This window comes from Cnephaeus nilssonii (assembly GCF_951640355.1).
Source record: "Cnephaeus nilssonii genome assembly, chromosome: 19".
Taxonomy (NCBI): Eukaryota; Metazoa; Chordata; class Mammalia; order Chiroptera; family Vespertilionidae; genus Cnephaeus; species Cnephaeus nilssonii.
The window spans coordinates 18,628,803-18,653,525 of NC_137090.1; the positions used below are offsets into that span (position 1 = coordinate 18,628,803).

General features: G+C 47.4%; 1 protein-coding gene across 10 annotated transcripts in view; it reads left to right on the top strand.

Annotated features, from left to right (window-relative positions):
- The window catches only part of PECAM1 (platelet and endothelial cell adhesion molecule 1), a 68,850-nt gene that overhangs the window by 34,954 nt on the left and 9,173 nt on the right, over positions 1-24,723 (top strand). For 6 of the 10 annotated variants that reach the window (XM_079796870.1, XM_079796871.1, XM_079796869.1 and 3 more), the window contains 10 exons: positions 2,833-3,081; positions 4,924-5,199; positions 6,651-6,938; positions 7,569-7,676; positions 9,073-9,100; positions 9,839-9,912; positions 12,626-12,679; positions 13,638-13,700; positions 18,378-18,434; positions 19,213-19,327. In XM_079796870.1, the coding sequence (XP_079652996.1) occupies positions 2,833-3,081; positions 4,924-5,199; positions 6,651-6,938; positions 7,569-7,676; positions 9,073-9,100; positions 9,839-9,912; positions 12,626-12,679; positions 13,638-13,700; positions 18,378-18,434; positions 19,213-19,319 (1,304 nt within the window). In that variant the 3' untranslated portion in view covers positions 19,320-19,327. The remainder of the gene's footprint in view (positions 1-2,832; positions 3,082-4,923; positions 5,200-6,650; positions 6,939-7,568; positions 7,677-9,072; positions 9,101-9,838; positions 9,913-12,625; positions 12,680-13,637; positions 13,701-18,377; positions 18,435-19,212; positions 19,328-24,723) is intronic. The other 4 variants (XM_079796874.1, XM_079796875.1, XM_079796876.1 and 1 more) reach the window with 2 other exon arrangements.

The following is a 24,723-nucleotide window of genomic DNA, read 5'->3' on the forward strand; positions in this document are numbered from 1 at the left end:
CTGTCTATCTTTTCTGACCCAATCTGTCACCAAGTGCTGACAGGTCTGTCACTGTTGTCCTGTTTTTCTCAGCTCTACAATCACATCCTAACACTGGCCTCACACCAGGGTTCTCCCTGAGCATCTCTGTCCCAATTCATCCTTCAGCCAGCTGCAGAAGAAACCCTCCTAAGATGGCCCTTATTTGGCATAACTATTCCTGGGCTTCGACTCCTGCAGGGCCATGATCCTTCACCTTGACCCCACCCTCTTACAAGCATCTCTCCACACTCAGCCTATCCTTTCTCTTTGGCCACTGAAAAACTTCTGTTGTCCTTAAGAACTAAGCCCCAAATCTCAACCCAGGCTCCCCCAGGCAGAGTCCCACAGTCACACCTCTGGTCCCATTGCCCTCTGTTCATATCTTGACGTCAACAGTCACTGCAAAGATTTAGCATCTGTCTTCACCACCCGGTGTGAGCTCTTGAACAACCAGGTCTGTGGGCTCAATTCATCTTAAATCATTGGTGCTTAGAACCTGGCACATTCTAGGAGCTCCATGAATATCCGTTCATGAGTGAATAAAAGACTGATCCTTATTAGTCCACGTCATGGCTCTGCCAGTCTGTTTCCATTATCTCCTTTATAAGTAGACTGTTCCCTAACATTTCCTTCCTAATTGTAAACCGCCTTGTACCCGCCTCAGCAATGTGGTTTCTATTTTTGACCTTTTTGTTTACATATTTTTAAATGTAAAGTCATTGCTTTGGGATTTTTAAAAATCTAAGTCACTTTTTCACATTTGTTTGGAATCTGCCCAAGAGATTGTAAGGCACTTTAGCAGGGGTCCTCAAACTTTTTAAACAGGGGGCCAGTTCACTGTCCCTCAGACCGTTGGAGGGCCGGACTATAGTTTTAAAAAAAACTATGAACAAATTCCTATGCACACTGCTAAGTCGGCTGCTAAGCAGGACAGGCAGCGGCAGCAAAAACACCCGGCGGGCCGGATAAATGTCCTCGGCGGGCCGCATGTGGCCCGTGGGCCGTAGTTTGAGGACCCCTGCACTTTAGGATGTTAATTTCTTTGGTTCCTTTTCCCCACTCCTAACCTAGAGCTCTGAAAGCTGGCTAGGGTGAGGAGTCAACCCCAACTATTTGGAAGGAAGGGTGGCATGTGCCTTAATAAAATATGGATTAATTATTGGGGCACCACCTTACTTGAAGTTTTATTTTATCCCCTGTACAGGAAACTAGGAAGACACTGTGGACTAGATGGAAATCACTTCCATAATAATGATGATAACATCAATGATGACAATGTTGATTTGTACCCCCAAACCTGTACAGCAGGCAAATTTATAGGCAAAGATAGAATTCGATTTCCTGATTCCTGGTTGCATTCTCAAAACTCAAGCCCAAGAAGCTTTCCTAACGGGAACTTTGGGACTCAGTCCCTTTCTCAATATGCAGAGAGTCTCAAGAATTACTGACTCCTCACCCTCGCCGGTTTGGCTTAGTGAATAGACCGTTAGTCTGTGGACTGAAGGGTCCTGAGTTCAGCTCCAGTCAAGAGCATATATCTCAGTTATAGGCTCCTCCCCAGCCCAGGCCCTGGTCAGAGCTTGTGCAGGAGGCAACCAATCCATGTGTTTCTCTCACATCGCTATTTCTCTCTGTCTTTTCCTCTCTCTTCCACTCTCTCTAAAAATCAATGGAAAAATATCCTTGAGTGAGGATTTGAAAAAAAAAAAGAAAAAAGAATTACTGACTCCTTCGTTCTGCATCAAGGGTATAACCATGAAGTCAGGATGCATTGGTTTACAATGCAAACTTTACATGAAGGAGCCAAGTCTTCACATTGGTTAAGTAGTTAATTAGTACTTTCCCTGTAGCTGAAAATAAAAGCATATACTATAACTATGAAATATTGATGTATTTCAGGAAATATTTCAGTAAGGCAAAACTGGCCTTGAATAAAAAAGCTAGCAAGCAGAAGGACCAATATTTAAAATAAATAAATAAATAAATAAATAAGGCAAAACCTTTTAAAAGTCAACTTCCATCTTTACTACTGCTGCCATGCAATCTAAATGAGGGTACTAATAACTCCTTAAAGTGGCATAGGATGTGTAGCTCACAGCTTGACCTCAGGAGGTATCACCCATTCATTCTACTCCCAGGGATCTCCCCACCACACACGTCTATGCCCATCCCCTGACCCAGACTTTGCATGCTTCCCACTGCTGTGGGGATGCAATCCATTGTCTTTGGGTGGTTTCCAAGGTCCTTCAAGATCCATAGGCCTCCTTTGGCCTCTTCTACTCCCACTATGTTCCAGGGCAACTGAACTTCAGATGCTTGAACCTTCTGCCAGGTCTTCCAGATGCTGCTCCCTCTGCCTATGCCCCTTTCCCTCTTTGCCTGGGTGACTTCCTCCAAGCCTAGGTCCAGAGGCCCCTCTATGGGCTCTGCTGCAAACACCGTGTTTGAGTCGCCCACCAGACGTCAGCACTTGGAAGCCAGGGACTGTTTCTTTCTCTCTATTGTCTCCTTAAGACCAACCGAGGTGCCCAGCACAGACATAGCTTGAAATAAATACTATGGAATAAAATGTGCAAGTTGTAAAACTTTCCTAATCCATGTCTATGAAATAATTTGGATTAACAAGGGATGCAAACCTGCCAGTTCTTCAATTGCATAATTATCAGGTCCTTGAGAGGCAAAGGAAACCTTTTTGAAGGAAGTTGGGAGTTGGTTCTGCCAAAAGCAGCTGGGCCAGGGACTCTCTGTGAAGGGGTTTTGGGAGTGGTTCCCAGAAACGTCTCACTCCATCCCCACTCACTGGTTTTTCAGAGCTATTTCCCAAACCCAAGCTGGAATCTTCCGCCACACATCTGGACCAGGGTGACCGCCTGAACCTGTGGTGCTCCATCCCAGGAGCACTTGGAGTCGACTTCACCATCCAGAAGGGAGACGTGAATGTGTCACAGGCTCAAAATTTCACCAAGATAGCCTCAAAATGGGACACTGGGAGCTACACCTGTGTCGCAAGCATGGGCAAGGTGATCAAAAAAAGCAACAAAGTCCTGATAACCGTGTGTGGTGAGTACGTCCTTGCTGGCTCAGAGTCCTGAGTGGGAAAAAGGGAAGTTGCCACCCTCTCCGGTCTGAAGGCAGATCAGACTGAGGCAGGATAAGAACTTGAGGGAAAGGGAGATGAGTGAAATCGAGAAACTGGACAGAAGCAAGTGGTATTTCTGCTTAGAGTACAGGAGAGGGGCGATACAAAGGAAATATTGTTGGCAAAAAGCATTTTCATGACTTTATGGTGGCTGATGATGTGGCCTCTGAATTGGCAGGATTCTGGCTGCTGGAGCAGGCACCTACCCATAAGGTCAGGCAGTGAACACTGCTTAGTCAACATCAAACTTTAAGGTCGAAGCTCCAGTTTTTTGTTTTGTTTTGTTTTTTATTGATTAAGGTATTACATATGTGTCCATACCCCCCCATTGCCCCCCCACCCCACTCCTGTACATGCTCTCACCCCCCTGCTGTCTCTGTCCATTGGTTATGTTTATATGCATGCATACAAGTCTTTTGGTTGATCTCTCCCCCTTAGAAGTTCCAGTTTTTAATCCATATCCTGGCTGACCAGAAGGTCTAGGACTTCTGGTGGGCAGAATGTAGGTACTGGGACCACCTAGAGCTGCGTGTCTTAGACTTGATGAATGTGCAAAACCTGGTTACAAGGTAGGTCAGGATGGGGCCAGATTCCACATCTCTTACTAGCACCTTGAGGATGCTGGCTCTGCTGGGCCCTGGGCCACACTTTGAGTAGAGGGGTTCTAAATGAACTCTGGTCAAGCTGGCACTATCTCTGTCATTATTTAGTCATGGTCTTTCGATTTAACCTGTGGCTATGGTTTCTCCAACTAAGATCTTAGTCTGAACTGAACCAGGATTTCAGCCTACTGTCAATCCTCTGGTCATCTAACTCGAAAGGAAATAATGCAAGACACAAATGTGGGTCATTCCATTTTAGTTCTTTTTGTTGTTCTTTGGAGGAGGTCATTTCTTTATAGAAGCTTTATGAATAAGCTAACTTCTAAGTAATGACCTAGTAGGATTCTTGTTTTGGAGGCATGCAATTTCCAATCAGGAGAGGCTGAGGCACTGAGAATTTGTTTGAAAAGATATTCTGTTTGTGTTCTTGTTTTGTTTTTAATTTAAATTCTTTATTGTTGAAAGTATTACATATGTCTCATTTTTTCCCCCATTACCTCTCCCCGACAGCTCCCATCCCCCAGCACATGTCCTTACTCCCCTACTGTCTGTGTCCATTGGTTATGCTTATATGCATGTATACAAGTCCTTTGGTTGATCTCTTACCCCCTGACCCCCACCCTTCCCTGCCTTCCCTCTGAGGTTTGATGGTCTGATCAATGTTTCTATGTCTCTGGATCTATTTTTGTTCATCAGTTTACGTTGTTCATTATATTCCACAAATGAGTGAGATCATGTGATACTTATCCTTCTCTGACTGGCTTATTTCACTTAGCATAATGCTCTTGTTTCTGTGTTTTGAATGCTTTTCCTGTGTGCATCCTTTCTCAATACAAAAAAACAACAAAACAACCCCATATGGATGTGCATGTATGAAACTATAAACATGTATTTAGAGGGGTGTAATGTTTTTCTTGAATTTATATCATCTTCTATTTATAGCATTCATTCCCTTTCCCTCTATCTCCTCAACACACACACACACACACACACACACACACACACTCCCTGACGATGTTAAAGGAGACCTGTATAGGTAGATGAGGCAGGCAGGCATTTAAAATCAAAGTAATGACAGAGAGAGTGAAGCCCAGAGTTTGGAGAAAGAATCCCTTGGGTGGGATGTGTTGCTTGAGACTGTTTCTCTCCCTGTCATTCTAGAAATGCTCTCCACGCCCAGGATTTTTTATGACTCCAAGTTTGAGGTGATAAAAGGACAGACCATAGAAGTCCATTGCCAATCCATAAATGGAACCGCGCCTATTTCTTATCAACTTTTAAAAGCAAGTAACATTTTGGAGAATTACACCGTAGGCTCAAATGAGCCCGCAGTATTCAAAGACAACCCCACAGAAGACACCGAATACCAGTGTCTGGCAGATAATTGCCATTCCTCCCCTGCAATGATCAGTGAACCTCTGGTGGTCAAGGTGATAGGTAAGTTGCTGTGCTATGAGAAGAAATCAGGGGCCCAGACCAGGTGACTCAGTTGGTTGGAGTGTCATCCCATACACTAAAAAGTAGCGGGTTGGATTCCCAGTCAGGGTACATACCGGTACTTAGGTTTCGGGTCCAATCCGTGATCAAGGTGTGTATGGGAGGCAACCAATCAATGTTTCTCTTTCATCTCTCTCTCTCTCTCTCTCTCTCTCTCTCTCTCTCTCTCCCTTCTTCTCTCTAAACATATCCTCAGGTGAGGATTAAAAAAAAAAGTTATTGTGTGGGGTGTGGGCTTTAGGTCACATTTTCAAAGGTTTGGAATTACCCAGGGATGGTGTAGACAAGGGAAGTGGGTGGTAGTTATGCCAAGTCCATAAACATAACACGTAGCCAAGCAGGACAAGCCCCAGGTCAATGGAGCCAGAAAATATCTGGGGGCTTTTGGTGTGGCCAGTGCCCTCTCTTTTCAGAACCTCTCAAGTGAACATAAGAGTGAAGTATCCTGACTTCCGGAAGCTCTAAAGTTGTGCTTTGGGGCTCTCTTAGCATTTTCTCCTTTTTAGGTGAACTGCCAGCCATCTCAGAGTTGTTGACCAGAATTCTTCTCTGTGGTTGACCCTTGTCAGGCAACTGTCACGTGAGAACCCGCAGCATTAGAGCTGCAGGCTGTAGTCTCACAGGACATGCTAACAATGGCCTGGGACTCTTATACCCATTGTCCTGGGTGGATATTTTTCCTTGAGTCTCTATCTGTGCCTCTCAGAGGCCTTAGGAGTGCCATTGCCTGCATCTCTGAGACAGTCTGCATCCTGTTGTAAAAAGCATATAAGCCTCCCTTCTCTTCCTCCTCTTTCTTCTGGTTTAATAACTTTTATCTACATGTGCCATGTGGACATCTTGAGTTGGATAGAGATTCCTGCTACTATTAATATATAGTCTAAGAATAGCCATACTTTTCAAATTAACATCCATATACATGAAGCAACTAATGCTTTAGGGCATATTAAAAAAAAGACATATTCTTTGTTTTTAAGTTACTTGTTATTAAGAGCTGGTAATGCCATGTATCTTTGTAAGCAAAGAAACCACACACTCACACACACACATACTCACACTGGTGCACACGCACAGACTCATGCAGAATAGACCTCCACAGAACACATTAGGTAATGGGTATAGTCAAGCTGAATGGTCAGTAATCCTTGAGGTGGTAAGTGAAGCATCTTGTGTTTAATCAACACATGAGGACAGGAGGCATCTGTTGCTGCCCTGCTGGACTAATTAGGGGAGGAACTGAAGAATGTGGGCTAAGAGGAGAGACAAAAATCCAAGTCTGAGTCACGGCGTAGATGGAGGCTAGCCATGAGCAGTAGCTGTGTCATGATCTTCACCCCTCAATCCCCAACCTCCTGTCTTTTCTCAGTGCTAATCCTTTTCCTGCTTTTCAGCTCCGGTGGTTGAGGTCAAGCTCGCTATCCTGAATAATAAACAAGTGGAATCTGGGGCAGATCTTGTGCTTCGATGCTTCGTGAACAAAGCATCTGGTCCAATCACCTACAAGTTTTACAGAGAAGAGGATGTCAGACCCTTCCGTGTAACCACCTCGAATGAAACCCAGGCCATTTGGTACAAGGCACAGGCTGGCATGGAGCAGGGGGGACAGTATTACTGCACGGCCTCCAACAGAGCCAACGCTGCCAAAAACATCCCCCAAAGCAACTTATTGACTGTCAGAGGTGAGTCACTGGTCTCAACAGTGAGATGGAATGTGGCCACCAAGGGTGAGGCCAGCGAACTCACCATTTGTAAGAGGAAGTGGGTGGGGTTTAGTGCTTGTTACTGAAGGCAACGAAACCAATGTCCTCCAAGGTCTTTGGTCGTAAGTGACAGAAACCAACTCAAATTAAATATAAAAGAGGAATTGGAAGTATTACAAGAAATTGGAAGTATTTCACACAGTTGTAATTCCAAATTCTTGGTGGAGAGATAGCAAATGGCCCACCTTGGGTTAAACATCTACCCATGAGCCCACCTATGGCCGTGGGGATTGGGTCATGCAGAACAGAGATGGTTAGAGGAGCCCACCTATGTGAATAGAGAGGGGGGTTTCCTAGAGAAGGAGGAAGACCAAACAGACCCAGAAAGGCGTCTACGTTAGTCCTCTAGTTCTTTAAGACGATAGCTGACTCTGTAGCAAGAACAACCATTTCTGCACCAACTCTGAACACAGAATCCCTCAGAGGTAGATGCTTGGTATAAGATGCGATTACAGGAGCTACAAATCAGTCTTATTTGTTGCTTAAGGCTAATATTGTTTCTTGCTGGCAGAGAAGAAAAAAAACTAATTTAATTTTTCTTATTTCCAGTCTTTCTTGCCCCCTGGAAGAAAGGAGTTATTGCAGTGGTTGTCATCGCCGTGATAATTGCCATCTTGGCAGTTGGGGCCAGATACTATTTTTGGAAGAAAGCCAAGGGTGAGCACAGTTTCTTCATTGCCTTCTGACAGGTTGCCCTCGCCAGGAAACCGCCATGGATGTGAGGGGCTTCATGTAGCTTTATGGGCGGCTGTGCTCTGCCCCAGCGGGAGCTCAGGAGATGTAACTGACCACAGTTACATCTCCTTGGGGTGTCACCTTGATAACCAAAGATCTTGGCTTCGGTGGGCGTGGCGCTTTTACTGCCCCTGGATTTCGCTAGGCATAAAGGAACGTGGTTGCTTTCCTAGTTGGGCAACCCAGAAAAAATGAATTCGGGAAAAGTCCCATCTATGGTCAGAAGAAGCCATCTCTGTGGGTTTGGCCACATTTAGTCCTGCAGTTGGTAGAGTGGGGTGTGAGTGTTATGGAGACACCCCACATACACTGAATGCCCCCCAGTTAATCTGTCTGTTGTGCCGTGATTTCTACCCTGTGCTTGAGGTTAGCCACACATGGAACCTGGAAGGGAAGCCTGGACCACCTGTCGATACTCTGGCATCACAGACAGTTAGCCTGGACTCAAGGAAAGGGCCCAGCGCCAGTATATTCTGCCAAGATTTGTGTGGGATAAGGCGGTTTTTGTTGGAGGCTTGGTGCTGCTGCTTGGGAAGGGTGGGGGCAGATTAGATAATAAGGGGCCCTGTTTTTTTTTCTAGAACAGGAAATCCCTCTGAAAAGACAGGTTCCAGAACAAACCCCTTCTAAGGGGACTGGGCCATCGCAGAACAGACAAAATTAGAGGACAGACTCGTTCTCAGGCCAGCTTGGAATTCAAAGCACAGGGATTAATGTAGCCTTTACTCTTTGGAACTGTCTTGAATCAAGAAGTTGCCTTTTGCCTGGCCCGTATGGCTCAGTGGTTGAGCATTGACTCAGGAACCAGGAGATTGAGGTTCGATTCCCAGCCAGGGCACATGCCTGGGTTGCGGGCTCGATCCCCAGTAGGGGGCGTGCAGGAGGCAGCCACTCAATGATTCTCTCTCATCATTGATGTTTCTATCTCTCCTCTTTTCTTCTCTCTGAAATCAATTAGAAAAAACACCCACATATATTTTTTAAAAAGTTGCCTTTTTATCTGGCTAATCTGGTTCCTGGTATCATTGTCTTCATCTCTACCTTGTTCCACTAAAGAAAACGGCTCCTGGCTAACACAACAAAATCATATTTTTGGATGAAATGATGTGAAATCGCTCAGAATAAATGTGAGAGAAGGCCTGCTTTGGTTTGTTTTTTCTTTTCTTTTTTTAAAAGTGGAAATATATTTGGCTTCCTGTTCTCTTTTTATGGTTAACCAATCTTCAAGAAAGTCAGGTGTGGTTGAAATGAGGGTTCCTATCTGTTATAGACATGGGCACTTTTTACTGACTATGGTTTTTCTCTTTCTCTTTTAAAGCCAAGCAGATGCCCGTGGAGATGTCCAGGTCAGTGTGTGTCCGGGAAAGAGGCGGCTGCTCTGTGGGCACGGACAGACTTGTCTGTAGGGAGAGTCTGGTCATTAGGAAGCGTTCAGTGGTTCTTGGGAAACTCTGAATAACAAGGGTGTGAGTAGTATAGGGGTGAGTGTGTGTGTGTGTGTGTGTGTGTGTGTGTCCCAGTGAAAGATTGCCAACTGTCCTTTCCTGTGAAGAAATAGCTTTATTCTGAGGTCACGTCCTTCCTACACTATTACGTGTGAAATCCCCTTTCCCTTATGAAATTACAATGGTAGTAAATAGAATTTTTAAAATGTACCTACTTTGCAAAAAAATACAGTTGGCCTATATATATATAAAAAGCAGTTGTACTATTTTTACTGTTCTTGAGATTCAAAATCCAAAAGCATGGGTACCAAAGAAGAAAATTTTATAAAGAGAACAAAAACAAGCAAACAATGGCTTTTTAGCACAGAATGAGGGATTCAGGGGTTTGGGGCTCACTTAGGGAAGGACTCCTGTTGTTACTGTACCCATTGGCCCCGACACTCATCTTAACAGCAAAAAGTGCTTGTTAAATAATCTGACTGAAAGAAAAAGTCAGTTTTCCAAACGAGAGAGTAAAGTTGGCCTCGCTTCGAAAATCTCTTCCTGGTTTTCTCATGATCTTTCTTTGATTATTTTGTTGGTTTGACATTAGAGCCAAAAAAGTTGTATATTCTTTTCCTTTTCAAATTTCCTTTTAAGGCCGGCAGCACCGCTTCTGACCTCCAACAATGAGAAGATGTCAGGATCCAGTTCCGAAGCCAACAGACCTTACGGTACAGTCACGGTTTCCTGCAGTTGCTAAGAGGTTTCCCAACTTGCTCCCCCCTCTCAGGAGCAGGTGGTGGGGATAAGTTCCTAGGGAAGCCCCACCCTCAGGCAGGACAGTTTAACCTAATCAGCCATTGGATGGTGAGCTGATAAGCAAAACAGAACAGAAAGGCAGAACATTTTACTCTAATTTCACCACCTTCTAAACATCCCAGGAATGAAAGGTGGACAATAATGGTAATGCTGTGAATTCCCATCCTGGCTCATCGTCAAAGACTTTGGACATTGTCAGAGCGTAATCACCCTCCCCTTGTAAGAGAGACCAGAGAGCAACTTGAGGCATTGATAAAACATCTTCTCAGATGGAATTATTACAAGCACAAGACATTTTCATCTCACACTTGACACAACAGGAAACTAATTGAAGTATTTCTCTGTTAGTAGAGGAATTTTAAAAAAGAATGCAACAACATAGGGCTTCCTGGTTATGAGCCTTATTGCAAGCTTGCATCAGCGCAGTCGGGTGGGTAGCCAATCCGAGGAGTTCTTAATCCCTTTAAGTCCAAGAGAAAATCGATCAAGAGGGGACTGTAATTACATCGCACAGGAAGTTTTGTCCTGGGCCAGATTTGGTGCAGTTTTTTTTCTTTTTCAGCAGGTTCGGGAGTAGGATGCCCATGTTCTTTTTAAGTCAGTAACAGTATCCCACAAAATAAGAAAAAGTTCAGAAGAAAAGTACAACAGAAAAAGAAAGGAAGAAAGAAAAAAACAAATTTAAAAAATGTAAAGAGAATAAAAATAAATATGTAAATAAGAAAATTTCAGGATATGCCTTTTACAAGGCATACTTGAGAGATACATTTTAAGAATCCAGCAATTCTTTTAGTAATAAATCATAAACCTTTTAAAAGTGAAATAAAACATTTATAGTAACAAAAGTAATGCTCCAGTAAAGAGAAAAGAGCAAATAAATTACTTAAGAAACTACATTCAGAAAACTTTAGTGACTATTTGGCAAAAAGGAATCCAGTGCTATAGAGAAAATACCTTTTTGTGGTAGAAGGTGGATTCTGCTGGCTATTGTATTATCTAAACAGAAATACTGAGATACTTTAAATGAAATGTTGATATAGACATATTAAAACAGAATTTCCCCCAGAATTTCCAAAATGCAAGAAACAGTCCAATTCTTGGGTTATCTCTCCATGGATTATTTCAGTTTATAAATATATGTTGGTAATCACAATAGCAATTAGTTCAAATATATAATGAGAAGCCTTGTGTTCATCAGGAATTATATATATATATATATATATATATATATATATATATATATACATATATATATATATATATATATATATATATATATATATATATATATAAAAGCCTAATATGCTAAGTGTCCGTCCGGGTAATGATGTCATGTAGCAATGCCCGGCTTCCTCTCCCTAGCGACTAGCCTCCTTGCAGTTTCTTCAGCCCAGGAACACGACTTGCTTTAAGCCAGGTGGAAACATTTTACACTTTAACCAAATGTCTGTGAAGTGTTTTCCCGTGCCTCATCTCATTTGATCCTCACAGAAGTCCTGGAGTAGGTAAATACGAGATTTGGTGGAATCCTATTTTCTTTTCATTAGCCAGAAAACAGAGATTTAGAAAGCTTAGAAACTTGACTGGACTGAAAAGAAGTAAGAAATGGTGGACCTTGAAAATCACTTCAGGTTTTCTCACTGTGCAGAATATAGTCAAACACTGCTGCAGTTAAATATTTTACCCTTTGTTCTCCCTGTGTGATCTACAATAATAATCTGCTTTGTGTTGATATTTACTGCTGTGTTTCTGATAATTACCTGAAAGAGAAGTTGGGGTGCTTCACTGGGCTGAAAAAAGTTTAGCTAAATCAGAAAGCAGGTCTAATTAAGCAAGTTTATTCTATATATATAAAAGGCTAAGTTGGCTCGCACATTCACAATACATATAAAGCTCTTGCTGGCACCAATCGCACGTGTGTGTTTCCATCTGTCATTGTCGATCATGAATTTGGTTGACACTTCTATTATAGAGAAAGGGCGAATAGCGATATTAAAATATTCTAATTAATTTCCTTTCAATGTGCACAAATTTGTGCACCAGGCCACTTGTTTATTTATAACATTCTGAAGAATTGTTTTTAATAAAGAACAACCTGGCAGGGGCGGGCTAGAGGGGAGTCAATGGGGAAAAAAGGGGACATATGTAATACGGTCAACAATAGCGATTAAAAAAATAAAGATCAACCTGATTAAAAAGATCAAACATTTGTTTGCCTACTGAGGTGGTGGCCTGGAGGCACTGCCTTTTAAACCTTTTCTCATGGGTCCCCTTCTCCTGCTGGAGGAGGTTAGCGTCCTAGTGTCCTTCCTGGTTGTGGTTACAGAGCCGTCCCTTCTGCAATTAAGTTTCATTTCTCATGAACTTGCTCAGAGTGAACAATTCGGAATCTTAAACCATTCACAAGCAGAAGTGTCCCTCCCATGGAATGGCAGCCATCCCACGGGTGTTAGGGAGAGACCACACAGTGGATTGGCTGGGGCCACAGGGAGACCAGGAGGGGATCCAGAACCCAGAGACAGTGCTGGGGGAGGGAGAAGGGGGGGGAGGAGGGGAAAAAAAAGTTATGTATAGAAAACTAGAATTTCCACTGCCACCCACCCTAATTCTTATTTTTCAAACTAGGTTACAATGAAGATATTGGAAACCATGAAATGAACCCAGTAAAAGAAAAGAAAGGTAATTATTTAATGCAGTGGGTTTTTAAAAAAAATTAGAAACCTTTACGTGAAAAAAGACACCTAGGAAAAGAACTAAAACTGTTAATACGTGTGGGTGGGTATTTCCCCACCTCTTTTAATGACCGTCAGCGGCTGATAAGTAAAACGGACACTTTCTCCAAAGACACATCTAGTGTCATTAGTGGGAAAGTGACCTAAATTCTGGTAGGAGAGAACTGGGTTAGACTCAAAAAAGAACTTTCTAAATCAGAATGGACTACTGAATAAGGTAGGAGAATCTCCTTTCTCTTGGAGAGTAGAGCAGGAGGTGTTTTTTTAAATTTTATTTGTTTTTTAATAGCATCACTGCAAATCATCAGGTTGGACACCTTCAACTTACGTTATATGTCAATTCTATCTCAGAGAAGCTGGGAGAAGTGTGTTAAGGGGCTGGTAAAAAAGGGTGATGGTAAGGCATGTAGTTATCTATTGAGCTTTTTAAAATTTTAATATAGTTTTATTGATTTTAGAGAGGAAAAGAGAGGTGAGAGAGATAGAAACATCAATGATGAGAGAGAATCATTGATCAGCTGCCTCCTGCACTCCCCACAGGGGGGATGAAGCCCGCAACCCAGGCATGTGCCCTGACTGGGAATGGAACCGTGACCTCCTGGTTTATAGGTTAATGCTCAACCATTGAGCCACACCGGCCGGGCTATTGAGCTTTTACTAACCCTCCCACTGCAGAAACACCAGGGACCCAGGCAGGAGGGCCCCTCCATGTTCCAGGGAGTGTCCCATTAACACTGCCTTCCCCTGCCTGAGATTTCTCTCCCACTTAGAATGGAGATACACCTATGCTGCCTTTCCCTCAAAATCCGGAATACTTTAATCATTTGAATGGAAATCTCTAGTGCCACCCGAGGCCCCCAAGGGGATTCTGTCTAACCGTAGGGTGCTGTGTTTCCTTTGGGCAGAGCCTCTGACCTTGGACGTGGAGTACACAGAAGTGGAAGTGAACTCCCTTGAGCCTCATGAAGGTAAACGCCATCACTTGAGTGATTCCCCACACTTTGCTCTCTCCTAGGGTAAGGTGGGCTGGGACCCAGGGACAAGGGACTAGTAGCCCTCAGTCGCTCAAGAAGGGAGGTAGTCAGCAGACAGACCTGCTGAACATGCCTAAGGCAGGAGCAATGACCCCGCCCTGGCTTTGAGGTGTAAAATTTCATCAATTATTATTTAGCATACTACGAATAATGGATATGTTTTATTGAGCAATTTACTAAGTCCTAAGAAATGTGTTTTCTGAGACTTTTTGAGATCAGCCTCACCCCTGGATCTTTGAGCTTTCTTCCAGAGGTACACCCCCTGGCCCAAACCCAGCATCCTCCTTAAAAAAGTTGCTTGCAGACAGAGCTGTGTAAATGAAATGCATGTTTGAAGGTAGTGGGTGCTTTGCTATTTAAAGGAACACTTGGGAAAAGGCTTTTGAAAGCACAGAATCCCTTCCTGTGTAAATTAGTGGCTCTGGTTTTGGTTTTATGTGTGTGGTTCCCTCAGGGGCAGGCTGGCCTGGAAGTCCCTGGCTCCCGTTCTGTGCTGGGGAGACTGGCCAGGAGTGGGCCGGTGCCCAGCAAACACTAGAACATCCATCTCAGCGGCTGGGAAGCTCGCAGGGCTATTGCCCCTCGCTGTCGAGGCTGAGGCCAGGCAGTGTCCACTCAGCCAGGCAGGCCTGGGGCTGTTTTCCAGGACAGGCCTGCATAGGTTTAGCCAGAGCCACATGGTGATGGCGTCTCTCCTCACCTCTTGCTCAGGATCTGGGAGGCGTTTTGGGTTCCTTCCTTCTTTCCTCACTTAGGTTCCCAGTACATGTCAGCAGGTGTGTGCAGAGAGCCTTCCAGGTAACACCGTCCCGTACAGCCTTAGGCTGTGAGCTGCATAACTGGCCACCGTTCCCATAGCCTGCAGTGAGAATGGCCCCTAGAGTTGGTGTGGCCCACCTGCGCATCCCACTTCTAAGTCCAGACTGGACCTGGGCGGGGTGGGGGCCACGGCCGGCCTGAAGTTCTCTTCCTCTTTATTTCATTGTAAAATGATTCACTTGCTGAGTTAATAAATTAAGGGCCCATCATGCCCCAGCAGCAAAGGTACCTCCCACAGAGGTAGAGCCTCCGAGGGAGCCAAGAAAACAAGGAACCAAAGAATAAATCCTATCAGGTTATGGCAGGTGCTCAGAAGGAAGAGAAGGGGTACAATGAGAAGGCGTGAAAGGTGATGCCTATTCCAGCGTGTGTGGTCCCTGGAGGTCTGTTTGAGGGGTGGCATTTAAGCTGCAGCCTGAAGGGGCACAAAGAAGGGGGCCCCGCCCAGAGGAGGAAGGACCCAGGAAATGAGAAGGGCAGCGTGAAGGCGGCCCAGCGCTTGGCTCACTTAAGGATCTGCAGAGAGAGGAGGCAGATGGAGCTGGGCAGACGGGACGGGGCCTCCAAGGTCCTCTTTGCATTCTAGTCTCAGCGGATTTGGAAGCCTTTAAGCAGGGAAGTGGCAGGTTCCAACTTCCTTCTTTAAAAGGCAACCCCTGTGGCTGGTGTGGAGGGCGGATGTGACGGGGAACAAGAATATTATCAGTAGACAAGAGGGGATGAGCGCGGAGCCAAAGTGCTGGCAATGGATGGATGCCAGATATATTCTGCAGACAGATCACAACACTGGATGAAAAATTTCACAGCCAGGATGGGGGAGACAAAATTCCTTCATGGATGGCTGTGATGTCTGAGATTGGGAGGAATGTGCCCGTGGTGTCCACTGGTTCAGTTGGGTTAAATTCCAGGTGCCCAAGAGGAGGCAGCACAGGGGTCTCGTGCTCAGAACTGAGTCTGGGAGGGCTGTGGCAGATGGGACCGTGCGGGGACTCCCTGCAGCCTTCCCTGGTCCAGCCTGAGCCCCTCCATCGCTGGGCATCCTGGGCTCGGTCTGTGGGTAGCAGCTTACTTCCTCTTCAGGGGACTTGGGCTATAGAAGACAGGAGGATTACAACAAGAGGGCACTTCTAACCCTGCCTGGCAGCTGACCAAGTGTCCCTTGAGGGTGGAGGAGGGGCAGGAAGGAACTCGGTAAAGCCCGGTTTGCTGCCTGTTTGCTCTGAGCCTAATTGCTGGGAAAACCCCAGGAGGTTGAAGCCATCTCTTTCTCTGTTAACAGAGAAAAACAAGCCAAAATAAAGCCCCATCTGGAAATCTCTCTGACAGCAGAGACAAACAGCCTGCTGGCTGGTTTAGTCATTAGCAGGCAGCTGCTGGCAGCAGCGAGGGGAGGGGAGTGATGAGCTGCAAGCTCCCGCCCACCACTGAGCCGGGCAGAACCAGGAGGGCACAGGAGAAACCACCGGGGCACCAAGAAGAGGCAGCCACCCTGCTGCCCAGGCTGGCAAGCCATTAGGAGGTGAAAGGGAGTTGAGCGTGACTTAGGGTTCAGAGGGTGATAGTGTCCCCAAGGTAACCAGAGAGGCCACCCCTATGCACCCGGGGCAGTGGAGTTCACAGGGTGTCCAGGACCCCAGGCTTGGCCACCAGGGCCCCCTGCCCCTCCTCCACTTCCATGGGGGGCTGGGTCAGAGGATGAGCTGGCAGCGACCTGGTGCGCCTGGACGCAGGGTCCTACAGCGCTGTTTGCACATCCATCACCCCGTAGCCTGCGGCTCCTGAAAGCTGGTCCAGTTCACCGTTTCCTCTTCTGCGGTGCCCGGCACACAGGAGCTGTTAGGATCACACTGAGCGAGGGACTGGCCAGGCCTGACGTTGAGCAGAGAGTCCCCTAGGGATGAGGTGGACCCCTGGAGCTTCCCTTTACACCCCCAAATCTGTGTGTCACAGGGGGCGAGTGGCGTGGGCCTCTCTGCTGTCCTCTTAGGGAGGTGCCTGGTAACTCAGCCGCTCTACTGAGTTCCAGCTCCCGTTCCCTGCCACAGGGGAGTCGCCTTCTTCAAGGCCCTGGCAACCCCCAGTGCCTCAAGTTCAGCCCTGGGGATCTGAACCACCCCCCAGGCTGTCTCTGGCATTTGGGTCCTGCCACAGAACCCTCACCATTCAGTGTGTAATGAATGACCGGGATTTTAATCCTAAAACCAGAAACCTCAGGGATTGGGCTGATTGTGCCAAGACCTTCCTGAAGGCCCTGGGTCTGAGATAGGGACACTTACAGGGACGTTGAGTGGTGCCTTCGCTGTCACATCAAACCTTTCCAGGTGCCTCCAGGTAGCCCTGCAGGTGCTGGGGTTGGGAGGTGCACAGGACCGCAGGCGCTGCCCTGGAGGAGCTCCGGGGCCACCAGGGGAGGCAGTCATGGGGACAAAGAATGTCAGCGTGTCGTGGGCAAGTGTCCCCAGAGTGCTGTGAGGCACCGGGGCCTCTGTGACTGCCGGGGGCACAGGACGGGGTGAGTGTGTGAGGGAGTATATAGGTGTGTGAGGGTGTGTGCTCCCAGTATGGAGCAAAGCTTGTCCTGGGGCTGAGAGGATGAGGAGGAATAGAGCAAAGAGAAAGGGCCATGCAGGTAGTGGAGGAATTTGTGTAAGATCAGGGGCAAGGGGGGGGTGGTCCCTGGAACAGGGTGAGTTGAGGGTATCTTGGTGCAGTTAGAGCCCATGGGCATGCCCAGGTCATCTGCCACTGAGGAAGGAAACATCTACATGGCACTGGCTGTGGCAGCAGGAAGGTCTCACCCTGCCGGGGGCTCCGTTGCCCAATGTGCAGAGGGAGCGTGCTGGCCACATGGCATCAGATGCCTTTCTACACTGAGGCTTCCTGGTGCTGGTGCAGGTGCGAGGAGCCAGGGACGCAGCTGGGTGCCATCCTGTTTCCTGAGGGTTTGTGGGTGTGTGTGTGAGTGTACGCACGGGTGTGTAGGCCTGTATGTGCATACTATGTGTGTGTGGACAATGCGTGTAGATGCACTAGGAGTGTGTGTACATGTGTGTATATACAGGCAGTGCATTTACATAAACAGATGGCCGAACGGGTGCTCTTGGTCTCCCAAACCCTTGCGTCTCCTCTGGGTGGAATCCACACCCGGGGTGGCCCATCTTGCCTGCTGTTTCAAAATAGCCCAGACCAGAGGATCTCAACCCAGTCTCATATTGGGACCCCCTGGCAGCGCTTAAAAAATCACCAAAGCCAGGGCCCACCCCAGACAAAGGCAAACAGCAGCTGCAGTGAGGCCCAGGTGTGGGCCTGTGAAACTGAGCAGCCCAGCTGCCTAGATGTGTAAATGGTCTCCGTCCCAGCTAATCCTTAGGCACAGATGACACTCAGGCTGTAACCTGGACCTCAGGCGATTGGGAAGCTGTAGCCAAGCCTCCTGGGGAACAATGCAGCTGGACACGGGACACAGTGGCAGGGAAACAGGGAGGAGCGCCCCCCCCCCCCCCCCGCCCCCGAGTCAGAGGCTGCAGGCCCCTCCGGTCCAGGGTTCCCAAGGTGACCTATTAACCTCATACTTGCAGCTGAGTGACACTGGTTAGACCAGGTCTTCGAAAGCTGGGAAGTGGCCCGGACTTAGTGGTGAGGGGGTCTGCAGGCGCTCCTGAAGATGGCATTCGTGGGCTGGGGTAGCAGGGTGCAGCCTTGCCTGGGGAGCCTCAGATATTTTCCTGCTTCAGTAGTGGGCCGCCCTGGTTCTCAGAGGCAGCTATTGACCTGTGCCTGGTCCCTTTCCAGGTCGGGGAAGGAAAGGCACGGAGACAGTGTACAGTGAGATCCGGAAAGCTAACCCCGGTGAGTGAGGGGCCCTGACCCCCCAGCCTGGCGGGCACTGCCCCCAGCATCATCCATGAGGTCCTGGGAGTGGGCAGGCAAAAGAGGGAGCAAAGGAGGTCTAGAAGGGGTGCCACCTCTTACATAGAGTTGACTCTCACCAGGCAAACAGGCGCCCAGCTGCTGGGCGAGTTGGACGGGAGTGGGTGCTGGCAACATTGTGTGCTCACAGGACACTCCGCAGAGCTCTCCTGTGACCCCGAGAAGCAGGGCGGGTGCCAGGCAGAGAGCCTCACCTGCTCCCCATGGGGACCTAGTGCAGAGCCCCCTCTCTCCCAAGAAGGTCTTAGACAGAGTCGGCACTTTGCTTTGAAGATGGTCAGTGGCTTCAGCCTTCCTGGGAGCATGCGGACCTTGGGGGAGGGAGTCGGATCTGCTCCATTCCCTTAGCCTCTGCCTAGACCCCCTTCCACTCCCACCTCCCCGCTTGCTGGTGAAGAGCTTCCCCCAGACCGAGTGCAGTGCCTGGCAGGCATGGAACCAGGATGCTCCCAACCATCTCATTTTTTGGTATAATTATTGCATTCCATTCTGCAGAAATGAAATCTACAGAGATTACTTTTAAGTTCTGAAAATAAATTGCAACCTAAAAGGCATAAGCATCCTGGGGGAGACAGTTGCTCGAGGGACATCTTCCTTTGAACAACAGACCTCTGTTTAAATGAATTCTTTGGAAGGGAATTCTTAAAAAGGGCTGGAAGACTCGGTAAAGCCCGGCTAATGCAAGTGTGGTCCACAGGCCGGAAGCAGCCATGGTCCCGGGCCCAGCCCGACCCACAGAATCACAGTCACCAGAATCTGAACTCTAACATGTTCCCAGATGTTTCTGATGCTGACAACATTTGAGAAGACAGGTAACTGTCTTACCTGAAGAGACTACTTTTTCTCTGAAATAGGAATCACTCCTTAAGTAATTTTTTTTTTTAACGTTATTTCATGCCTGGAGCAGAAACTCAGCCCCTTGTGGGACTCAACACTAAATAATTTTTTAAAACCATTTGCTGGGGAATTTTTGGCTTAAGTACCTGATTTTGCATTTTCAATATATTCAGAGCTAGTAAAATGTAAATTTGGAAATAAACTGGCTTTCTCTGTTCTTCTCTCTGTTTGTCCATGTAACAGAAAGCTAAAGGTCAGTTAGGGTTCAAGGTTGGTCCTATTTAGTAACTGCAAAAATGTCTCTTCTGCTTTCCTCATGGTAGTTGTTTTGGTTCTGCAAAAGCTCACATTTACTGAGCTTTTGTGCCAAGTGGTCTATGTTACATGATCTCTTTCAATCCTCACAGTAGATCCCATTTTACAGATGAGGATACTGAGGCACAGAGAGGTTAAAATACTTGCCCGAGGTCACACAGCAAGCAAGTCCCTGAGAACTGGTCCAGCCCAGAGCCAGGCTCCACGCTCCTGATCCCTGAGCAGCGCTGTCTTTGGAAGGGAAGCTGGCAGGCGGGCAGGCTGCAGGGATAAGGCCTTGGGGTCTGCAGTCACCTAAGGCTACCTCTGGAGGCCCCTTCCAGCTGCGGAAGGCCACGCCCAGTGTGGATTCCCAAGGGCTGTTGTTAGGGGCCCTGCTGAAAAAAGACAGATTAACAAGAGGAAAACAAGCAGTGATAAGTGACTCGGTGGAGTGATTAAAATTTGTGGCTCATTTAGCATGTTAACCAAGAATAATAAATTCACAGAGAAGTGACGAAACAGAGGAAAAGGGGTCCCAGGGTAGAGAGCTGTGGGAAGGTAAATATATGGGGGACACTCCTGGGGTGTCAGGCTTATTTGCGGATGTCCACCTCGGCACCAACTTTTCCTTGTCTTCATGACCATAAAACTTCCTGGGACAGGGGATTCATGGCAGTTCTTAGGTCTCAGAAGTTTCTGCTTTTACTCCCGATAAGAGAAGCTCCCAGTTGGCTTCTTTGTGCATCCGCTGATTCTCTGCTTCCAGCTCAAAATAACTGTTGTGCCAAAGTGGCGTATCTCGGGGAGGTGTGTTCTGGTTTCCTGCATCTGCTTTGAGGCAGCTGCTCAAGTGGGTTCCCTCGGGGCCCCCAGGCTGGTTCTAGATGCCGGAGTCCTCAGTGCCAGGCTGTGGGAATGGGACTGCTCCCTCTGGCCTTGGGATGGAATGGACCGCAGGCACCGCAGGAACCCTGTAGGGAGGGATTCAAGACAGTGAAGGGCCCTGTTTTGTTGGGAGTCATCAACCTCTCCTGCCTCTTACCAGCTGTGTGACTTTGACCCTTTGACCGAGATGCCTAACATCTTTGAGGCTGAATTTCTTCAACTGTGAAATGGAGATGGAATTCAATGAGAAAGGGGGATGAGACAGGATCAGGGGAGATGGTGCTAATTACCCACCCCACGCATGCAGTCAGTGTATTATCTCTGCCCTAGAGGGAGCATTCAGTCTGTTTTAGCTGGAAAACACAAGAGGAACTGGAACCCCAGTGGCCAGGGTGAGACCAAAGCCGTCTCCCGACTCCCAGGCCAGGGAGCTCCCATCTGGGCCACCAGGGGTCAGTTGGGCTTGGTTCCCGTCCTGGAAGCCAAGGCACTTCCTGTTTCTGAGCGTTTCCCGCTCGGCTGCTGCATCAAGAGGCCTTGGTTGATTCCTCTTTTCTTTCTCTTCCTCTTACTGTCAGATGCTCACTTAATTCTCAAAATCACCATAGGGCCGATGGAGGCTCTGTATTTCTCCTGCTCTACCGATGAGGAAATGGGCCCGGCATTAAATAACTCGTCCTGGTGCCAAGGCCAGCAGTGGCCGAGCAGGGACTCGAAGGCAGGGAGCCTGGCTCAGAGCCTTCACACATCCTCTCTGTGTTGCCACCGATTGACTATGAGCTTCTACATTTTCCTGCTTTTTTGTTTGTTTGTTTGGTTTCCACATTATCAACAGCTTAATTAGAGGATTTCACTCTCTCTAATTCAGGAGCTAAGGGTAACAGCCTGGTCTGGTCTGGTCTGGGTGACTCTGAGTGAGCCATGGAACCTCTCTGGACCTCGGTCTCAGTGAAATGCGGGGCGTGGGCTCGGATGTAGGACGGGGGTCTCCCGGTTTGTTTAAACACAGGTGGCTTGGCACCACCTCCTGCATTTCCCACTCAGTAGGCGTGGAGTGGGGCTGAGAATTGGCATTTCCAACCAATTCCCACAGCTGCTGCTGCTGGTGGTCTAGGGACCACACTTTTAGAACCGTCTTCTAGATCAGGGGTGGGGAACGTCCAGCTCGAGAAATCATTTGGTCTGGCCCTGCCAAGGCCTTAGGGGTGAGTTAATTAATTGTTTGATCAAATATAGCAGGCTAATTTTTAACTTGATAATTTTGTATGGCCTGAGAATGATGTTATAAATATCCAAATGGCCCTTGGCAGAAAAAAGGTTCCCCACCCCTGTTCCCTTGATTGTGTCAACTCTGAGCTCTGCTCTGCTTCTTGTGTGAAGGGGTAGGGTCTTTCTTACCCTCATTGATCCTGGAGGGATGGCTCAGGGTGGACAGCAGAGATAACCGAGTGTGTGTGTGTGTGTGTGTGTGTGTGTGTGTGTGTGTGAGAACCACAATAAAACAAAGACCCTGGTGGGGGAATTGGTCTCTGGATAGGTCCGTGAGCAGGCTGAGGGCAGAGCTGAGTCTTATCTGACCTTTCCTTCTTAATTTTTTATTCTCCCCCACCTTAATTTCTCAGTTCCCCAGCGTCTTCCAACGGGCAGCACTTCAGGACTGGCTATTTCGGGAACTGGCTCACAGGGCGTAGTTCTGGCTCTTAAACCCCGTTTTCCCCTGAGTGATACAAAAGCAAACTGCTCTTCTAGATAAGCGACAGGGCACAGGGCAGGCCTGCCTCCGAGGAGTAGCCCCAGGGCAGGGCTCTGAGTAGGACCTGGCTGAGAAGTGTCCTAACTGAGAAGTGTTTTCGTAGGCTGTGGGAGGCACAGGTCTTTGTGACCTTGGCTTTAGTCTCTAAGCTCAGCTTTATTTAGTTATTTACTTACTTACTTATATATTTACTTAGAAATATGTTTTCATTGATTTTTAGAGAGAGGGAAAGAGAGAGGGAGAGATAGAAACATCGATGTGAGAGGGAACATCATTGATCGGTTGCCTCCTGCCCGCCCCCTACTGGGGATGGAACCCGACACCTGGGCACGTGCCCTGACCAGAATTGAACCGGTGGCCTCTTGGTGCATGATTGATACTCAATCCACTGAGCCACACCGGCTGGGCTTATTTATTTATTTTAATTGTGGTACTGTATACCTCCCAATTGCCATTTTAATCACTTTTAAGTGTACATTTCAGGGGCATTAAATCCATTCACAATATTGGACAACCATCACCACCATCCATCCCCACAAGTTTTTCGTCTTCCCAAACTGAAACTTCATCCCCACTAAACAACACCCCCTTCTCTCCTCAGCCCCAACAACAACCAGGCTACTTTGTGTCTCTGTGAATGTGACTAAGCTCTGCCTTTTCATCTGTCAAAGGAGGTGGTTGAAAGCATGATCTTAAGTTGCCTTTCAGTGATAATATTCAGAGAGTCTCAGTGTCCCGGTATTTGGAAGTGACAGTCATGGTCATTGATCTATGCTTCAGTCAGTCTGGAAGCATCCATCCCCCTGAACATGTTGGTGAGGAGGGGGTCGTCAGTCACTTCTACGAGTCACTTCCTGGGTCCCTTGGGGCCAGTCCTAATCCTTTATCCACCCTTGACTCCAAGACCACATAGGTATTTGCCTTTAAGCCTGAGTTTCCCCTTCAAGTCTGAATTAAGTTAGGGATCTCAGGGGGCCAGTTACTGGGTTTCTGCTGCATTCACATTGGCCGGAGTCCTGCTTGGATGGTTCTCTGTACTGTGAACCTGATGGAGAACATGCTACATAGGAGATGGAGACCTGGGTTAAATGGTCTCATTTCTCACACACACACCCCCGCCCCCCCGGTGGTAGTTTTCTCATTAATTCTCAACAAAATGCCCCGGACCCATGTAGAATTACTGTAAACACCTCCGTGTCCCTCAGGAGTGTATGTGGCCCTAAGGTGGATAAGGAAGGGCTGTGGTGGGCATGTGGGTTCTTTAAAATTAGGAGGAGGGGACCCCAGCCAGGTGGTTCGGTTGGTTGGAGTGTCCTCCCATTACACCAAAAAGTTTGCAGGTTTGATTTCCAGTCAGGGCACATATCCACGTGGGTTTGATACCTGCTCAGGGCATGGATGGTAGGCAACTGATCTCTCTCTCTCTCCTCCCTCTCTCTTCCTCCCTTCCTCCCTCCCTCCCTCCCTTCCTCCTTCCCTCTCTCTTTCTCTCTCTCTAAAAACCAATAAACAAGTCCTTGGGTAATGATTAAAAAGTACGGTAATAATAAAATAAACGAAATGGGGAGGAGGGGGACATCTCTTCCAACTCCATGTCTCCCACTGAGTCATGGCCATGGCCATGCAGGTCTGCTATTCTGTCCACTCAGAGCCTACCATATGTTGACATATAGTTAATCTGACATCTTGTCCCAGCAATTACTCTTAGTCTACGGCAAGGAAACCTCTTGGTCTTTGATCTTCTCCCCTTTCCAATTGTAAGGTGATAGAAGCATCGAACAGACCATCCAACCTCAGAGGGAAGGTGCGGGGGGGGGAGGGGGGGCGGGAGGGTGCGGGGTGTGGTGAGAGATCAACCAAAGGACTTGTATGCATGCATATAAGTATAACCCATGGACACAGACAGTAGGGGGGTGAGGGCATGTGCTGGAGGTGGTGAAGGGGGTGGGAACCACTGGGGGAGGTCAATGGGGGAAAAAGGAGACATGTGTAATACTTTAAACAATAAAGAATTAAATTAAAGGGAAAAAAAAAGATGATTTGTTGCTACATGTTAGGGAAGGAAGGAGAGGGGTGCCCAGAACTAGAAAAATTACATCAGAAAGAAACCAAATTGAGAGCTTCTCTCTCTGTAATCTTCTGTTTCTTAGGGAAATGGAGAAAATACTGGTAATGCCTCGTGGTCTACATCTGCAAGCTTAGCACTTGAGATTTCCCAAAGTTCTTGTTCCCTTTTCACTTATTTGCAAATCTGAGTCAGCAATAGCCGCTCTAGTTATGGCTTATGGTTAGGCTGAAGTAGTAAGGTAGTGGTCCAAAGAGGTGAGCGGTTAAAGAAAGTAGCCGAGGTTACAGTGTGGTGCCTCTCTCTTAACCCGTAAGCAGACCCGATCTACTCCCATCCCGTGGCCAAGGACTTCGTGCAGGATCATCGGT